General features: G+C 43.2%; 1 protein-coding gene across 3 annotated transcripts in view; it reads left to right on the forward strand.

Moving 5' to 3' along the window:
• Positions 1–6,892, forward strand: part of CLUAP1 (clusterin associated protein 1) — a 50,475-nt gene that overhangs the window by 11,724 nt on the left and 31,859 nt on the right. For all 3 annotated transcript variants that reach the window (XM_024123674.3, XM_028499066.2, XM_028499065.2), the window contains 2 exons: positions 241–324; positions 4,808–4,941. In XM_024123674.3, coding sequence (XP_023979442.1) covers positions 241–324; positions 4,808–4,941 — 218 coding nt within the window. The remainder of the gene's footprint in view (positions 1–240; positions 325–4,807; positions 4,942–6,892) is intronic.

The following is a 6,892-nucleotide window of genomic DNA, read 5'->3' on the forward strand; positions in this document are numbered from 1 at the left end:
TGTTAGGGTACAGGGGGCCTGTGGCTGGAGAGGGGGACCTTGAGCACTGGAGAGAGGCCAGGCTGGCCGAAGGGTTACAGAAGACACTTGGAGGAGGTGATGGCGGGAGTGCTTTTGCATCAGAGACCCACACAGTAATGAAGCTTTTGAGAACCAGTCCATAAGCCATATCTAGACAGGGGAATTGGTCTTGAGAATTTGTCTTCTGAAAAAATAATTTCGCTTCATTGTTTCCCATAGGAACTGAGAACAGAAGCAATTGCCAGACCTCTGGAAATAAATGAGACTGAAAAAGTGTTGAGAATTGCAATAAAAGATATTTTGGTAAGATTACTTCGCTTTTATTTAATGTTTTTGTGCCTGGGACTGGCAAGTAGTTCCTGGCTCTACAGGACAGAACAAGCCAGGCCTCATAACAAAGAAGGGACAGGTTAGTGGGGAGGTGAAAAATTTAGAGCACATTCTAGAATAGTTGGTGACTTACTGTTATTTTTCCCCTCATTACAAATATGAACAATTTCTCCTGTTGCTAAAATTTTGCCAATTTTGGGCTTCCCTGGTAGCGCAGTGGTTGAGAGTCCGCCTACCGATGCAGGGGATATGGGTTTGTGCCCCGGTCTGGGAAGATCCCACATTGCCACAGAGCGGCTAGGCCTGTGAGCCATGGCCACTGAGCCTGCGCGTCCGGAGCCTGTGCTCCGCAACGGGAGAGGCCACAATAGTGAGAGGCCCGCATACCGCAAAAAAAAAAAAAAAAATTTTGCCAGTTTTATTAATGTAATAATTCTCTTAAATTCTGCAGTAATTTTAGTAAATCCTTTATGGACTCTTCATACTTGATTTAACCAGTTCCTCACTGCTGGGCATTTAAATGATTTCCAGGTTTTCTTAACTTTAAACAGCACTGTATAAATAGAATGATCGTCATCCTTTACTGCTTACCCATGATCAGTTGTTATTTACTTATCTCACCTAAATCATTCATTTGGAAAGCAGAAAGTGAGGAGGACTCAGACTACTTGGGTTTGAATCCCTCTGTGTGATTTTAGGCAAGTTACTTAACTTCTCTGTGCCTCACTTTCCACACATATAAAATGGGAGGAATGGCAGTGCCCACCACGTAGGGTCCTTGTGAGCATTCATTATGATAGTGCGTGGCACATAGTAGGTATTCAGTCATTATTAGAGATTCATTTTATTCAGTAGACACAGACGGGGGCCTTACGTAAATTAGGAATAGTTATAAAACAAGAATTTGCTGTGAGTTGTACAAAACTCTAAGATTGGTTTTTATAGTAGTCTTATCATAAAACAGTAATACTCCCTGTGCAGCCCAGCACAGAGAGTCAGAGCCTCAGCAGGGTGAGACGTGCAGGGTAGCCGAGATGGGAGATGGTTACATACAGGCAGGTTGATCAAGTAAGTAAATATATTAAAGATAATGGAAGCCAAGATTCTCACTGTTGGAGAATGGAGTTACAGATATGAAAAGGGAGAAAATTAGATTGAACCCTGAAATAGGAGGTGTTGGTTAAATGCATGCATTTCAGTATGTAGATAGATATAGGAATAAATTTTGTGTGTATGTACGTGTAGCTTATGTAGGTAGTATATTTTTGTACATACACATGCACACCCACATACACATTCATACACTCCTTAGCTCTGAGCATACCTAGCACCCAGATCTTGGCTTCTAAATGCCATTCTCCACTAAAATAAAGCAGGGCTCTTAGGGAGAGATGGCTGATTCCAAAGCTGGGACAAGAAAGTACAAGATCTTCTTGGGCCAGAAAGCAAGGAAGTGCTCAAAGAGTGTCAGAAGGACACAGAAGCCAGCTTCCCCTGGCCACATCAGGGACAGGATAAGCATCAAAATGAATGAATTATAGTAATGGATTATAGACCATTGAATGAAATGGGAGATCTTGAGTTCTCACTGATAAATGAATACGTTGAAAACTGATGAAGAGCAGGTTTTTCACGTAGTTTCAAAGTAGCTCCCTACAAAATACTTATTAATTACAGAGAGGAAAAGAGTAACGTCATAGGAGAAGCCTGACAGACACCCTCTTAATCCAGTGATCAAAGGAATATCACCAGTGATGGAGCAAACCAGAATTATGCCCACCTGATGGGATGCAGGGTTCAGTGATATCTGTGCTATTCCTGCTAGGGGTGTGTAATCTGAAGCTAATCAGACAAAGGCAAATTGAGGGGCATTCTGTAAATTCCCTGGCCCCTACTCTTCAACAGTGAAAAGTTCATGTTCCTGTCATGAACATCCAGGAGAGGTTGAGGAGCCATTCCAGACTGAAGGAGGCTAAGGAGACCTGATGACTGAATGCCAGGGGTCACTCCCATCTGCTGTTAAGGACTTCATGGGGACAGTGGGTCTGAGGGTTGGATGGGGTTGGTGCGTCCAGAGTTCATTTCCTGTCTTGATCATTGTGTTGTGGTTATTTAGGAGAAAGGCCTTATTCGCAGGAAATACACATTAAAGTATTTAGAAGTGATGGAGCATCAGGTCAGCAGCTCATTCTCACCTAGGTTAGGAAAAAATGTTTTGTATTATACTTCAGCTGTTTGTAAGTTCCTGATTGTTTCTAAATTTAAAAAAAACTAATGATAATACTTTTGTGCTTGTCAGTGTTCTGGCTGAATCAGGTTAGCATGGCATGAATGTGCCTTTAGCACTAAGTCAATATTAAAAATGGAACAACCACATGAGGGCACAGTTCATTTCTTGGTGAACACCTCTTAAGATATCTTTTTGTTGCTGGAAAATATACATGATATTTGATCGTTCTAGAAACAACAACATGGATACTTAAAAGAGGTTATGAAATATAGGCCATTTATTTCAGAAAGCTAGAGAAAATTTTTTGTGCTTATCACATTTGTCTTTTTTGAGGAACAGAACCTTTTTAAAAATCTTTATTTTTGAGGTCAGATATATTCACTGGGTTTTGTGGGGGTTTTTTTGTGGTACGAGGGCCTCTCACTGTTGTGGCCTCTCCTGTTGCGGAGCACAGGCTCCGGATGCACAGGCTCAGTGGCCATGGCTCACGGGCCCAGCTGCTCCGCGGCATGTGGGATCTTCCCGGACCGGGGCACGACCCCGTGTCCCCTGCATCGGCAGGCAGATTCTCAACCACCGCGCCACCAGGGAAGCCTGATTCACTAGGTTTTAATCTGACTTTGATTCAGAGAAATAGTTGCCATCAACCTGAGTTGTCTGTTCAGAAAGGAGACCCACCTTGTCTTCCTCTGAGAGTGAACTCACATCTCTGCTGGGGTTTTTAAAAGTACTTGCAGCAAATCAGTGGTTAGTGATATGATTAATCTTCATGAAAGCATCTTTGAAATGGTTAGTGTACTTAGACAAAAAAAAATAAGCCATAAAGTGTTGATAAAAGTGACTGCTTCCAAATATACACTGTCTCTGAGAGTCGTGGAGCGTTTCTGGGCTCCTTAGCTGATTTCTTTGTGGACCGCATAGTGTTTCAGAGGCCTGCAGGTAAAGAGTCAGTAAACCTTCATGGGGCTACACATGTGTAAAGTCCTGGAGGGGAGGACCCCACCTTGGCCATCTGGAACTTAACAGCAGAGTTGAATAGTCCCAGCCTGGGGGCGCAGGGAGCAGTTCTATACTTGGTTGGTTGCGTTGCAGATGTCATTCCTAGGGCAGCAGATTGCAACTCTGAGCCACAGGCCTTGACCTGGCCCGCTTCCCAGACAACACGAGCGTGAAGACAGCGCATTTACTCAGACTAGCCCTGCCTCAGATGAACTTGCTCTTATGGGAGGATGGGGAGGCCTGTGGTTTTCACCAGTGATCTCTCTTCCCCTTCACGCTGCCCCCTTGCCCAGGGGCCTGTGTCACACTGCTGCCCAGGCTCCCTCCCCAAGGCTGGGTCACACTGGAGCCACCCAGGGAGCCACTTTCTCATAACGGAGTGGTTTCTCTGTTTAGTTCAGTCTGCGGTTCAGCTGCCTGGCAGGGGGAGAGGAACCTTTTTTCAGTCCCAGCAGGCAGCGCATTAGAGCTGGGACCAGGTGGCGTTTCTTTTTGTTCCCTTCTAAGTAAAGCTAAGATAAAGCTTTTGTGTGCATGTATTCTATAAGTCAGTTATTTGTAGCTGGGGAGTAGCCTGAACTATGTAAATGAAGGCAGACCAACCCTTCAGAGTGAGATGTAACCATCTAAACAAGTGAGGTGGCAGGAGGTTTTGGGTCCCTCTTCAGAAACACCTTCTCATGGAAAAAGAAAGTAGATGATTCTTTCTAGGCCTATATGATGTTCCTTTCTAGGCCTATATGATGTTCCTCCTCGAAATAGTTGGTTAAACGAGTGATGGCTTGGGGGAGGGTTTGCTCTGTTTGCTTCCCCTTGATTCTGTTTAGTGAGGTGTTGCTGGGCTTGAGAGGTTGAGAAGTCCTGCTCTTCCAAGAGGTCGTGGTCCTTATTGGCACATTTGTCTCCTTCATTTCCTGTTAAATGTAGGTGCAGGTTCAGAAGACAAAAGACTTACTCAATAATGTGGCGTGTGATGAAGCTAGGAAAAAGAAAGTAGATGATTCTTTCTAGGCCTATATGATGTTCCTTTCTAGGCCTATATGATGTTCCTCCTCGAAATAGTTGGTTAAACGAGTGATGGCTTGGGGGAGGGTTTGCTCTGTTTGCTTCCCCTTGATTCTGTTTAGTGAGGTGTTGCTGGGCTTGAGAGGTTGAGAAGTCCTGCTCTTCCAAGAGGTCGTGGTCCTTATTGGCACATTTGTCTCCTTCATTTCCTGTTAAATGTAGGTGCAGGTTCAGAAGACAAAAGACCTGCTCAATAATGTGGCCTCTGATGAAGCTAACCTAGAAGCCAAAATTGACAAGAGGAAATTAGAACTGGAAAGAAATCGGAAGCGACTCCAGACTCTGCAGAGTGTCAGGTAGATATGAACACCTGAAGAGTGAGTAGAACGCTGTCTCTGCAAGTTAAAGCAGACTAAGGGAATATATCGTCAGTGGTATTAACCTTTCAAGCAGTGGGAAAAGCCTGGCATAAAGATGTCTCTGCTGCAGAATGTACGTGTGTTGTTAACAGGCACATTGCTAAACTCATTCTCTTTACTGCTTTCAGTATGTCTGGAAAACTGCTTAGTTCTTGAACCTCCCTTCTAGCTTTTATAGCTTCTTGGAATGCAAGGCAAAGTAAGTAAATCCAGATGGCAAAAGTTATACAAGGCCTGGCTCCTCAGATCTGTGTCTTGCCATAAATTAGGTGGAAACAGAAACATACTCCCATTTCTTGGTTTGAGTAGATTTTACAGTTTTATAATTCCTCACTGGTAATTCATCCTTCCTCTGACTTTCCCTTTTAAGTGTGTGCCTCACATTTTCTTGGAGCCCACACTTCCCCCCACCACACCTCTTTCTTGTGCCCTCCCTTTTTCTCTCACTTTGTACCCTCCTTCCTTTGCTTTGTTTCTGTATTGCCCTTCCTCCCTTTTCATTCTCCCTTTATTTTTCTCTCTTTACTCCTTCCTTTCTCCAGCTGCTGTATTCGCTCTGAATGTGTCTTGCTTTTTGGGAACACGTGCCTGGCCCACACTCTGGCTCCTGTCCTGAGATCTGCGGGAAGGCAGCACCTGGGGGCAGCAGACAGTAACCAAGGGAGCATCAAGGCTTCCTCTTTGCCAAGGGCAAGCCCACGCCCCTTCTGCCTCTGGATCAGGGCCACCAGATAGATTTATCTCATTAAAAACTTCTGCTTTTCAAGCATAAATTCATTTTTGTTAAGCCTCAGATCTTTTGTTTTTTAAATTTATTTTTATTGTTTTTATACAGCAGGTTCTTATTAGTCATCAGTTTTATACACATCAGTGTATACATGTCAATCCCAATCGCCCAATTCATCACACCACCATCCCCCACCCCCCGCTTCATTCTCTATGACAGTCTCTAGATCCATCCACGTCTCAACAAGTGACTCAATTTCATTCCTTTTTATGGCTGAATTCTATTGTATATATGTACCACAACTTTATCCATTTGTCTGTCGATGGGCATTTAGGTTGCTTCCATGACCTGGCTATTGTAAATAGTGTTGCAGTGAACATTGGGGTGCATGTGTCTTTTTGAATTATGGTTTCTCTGGGTATATGCCCAGTAGTGGGATTGCTGGATCATATGGTAATTCTATTTATTTAGGTCTTCTGCCCATTTTTGGATTGGGTTGTTTGTTTCTTTAATATTGAGCTGCATGAGCTGTTTATATATTTTGGAGATTAATCCTTTGTCCTTTGTCCGTTGATTTGTTTGCAAATATTTTTTCCCATTCTGAGGGTTGTCTTTTCGTCTTGTTTATGGTTTCCTTTGCTGTGGAGAAGCTTTTGGGTTTCATTAGGTCCCGTTTGTTTATTGTTGTTTTTATTTCCATTACTCTAGGAGGTGGATCAAAAAAGATCTTGCTGTGATTTATGTCAAAGAGTGTTCTTCCTATGTTTTCCTCTAGGAGTTTTATAGTCTCTGGTCTTACATTTAGGTCTCCAATCCTTTTTGAGTTTATTTTTGTGTATGGTGTTAGGGAGTGTTCTAATTTCATTCTTTTACATGTAGCTGTCCAGTTTTCCCAGCACCACTTATTGAAGAGACTTTTCTCCATTGTATTTCCTTGCCTCCTTTGTCATAGAATACTTGACCATAGGTGCGTGGGTTTATCCCTGGGCTTTCTATCTTGTTCCATTGATCTATATTTCTGTTTTTGTGCCAGTACCATATTGTCTTGATTACTGTAGCTTTGTAGTATAGTCTGAAGTCAGGGAGTCTGATTCCTCCAGCTCCATTTTTTTCCCTCAAGACTGCTTTGGCTATTCGGGGTCTTTTGTGTCTCCATACAAA

The sequence above is a fragment of the Physeter macrocephalus genome, chromosome 14, assembly GCF_002837175.3.
Source record: "Physeter macrocephalus isolate SW-GA chromosome 14, ASM283717v5, whole genome shotgun sequence".
Taxonomy (NCBI): domain Eukaryota; kingdom Metazoa; phylum Chordata; class Mammalia; order Artiodactyla; family Physeteridae; genus Physeter; species Physeter macrocephalus.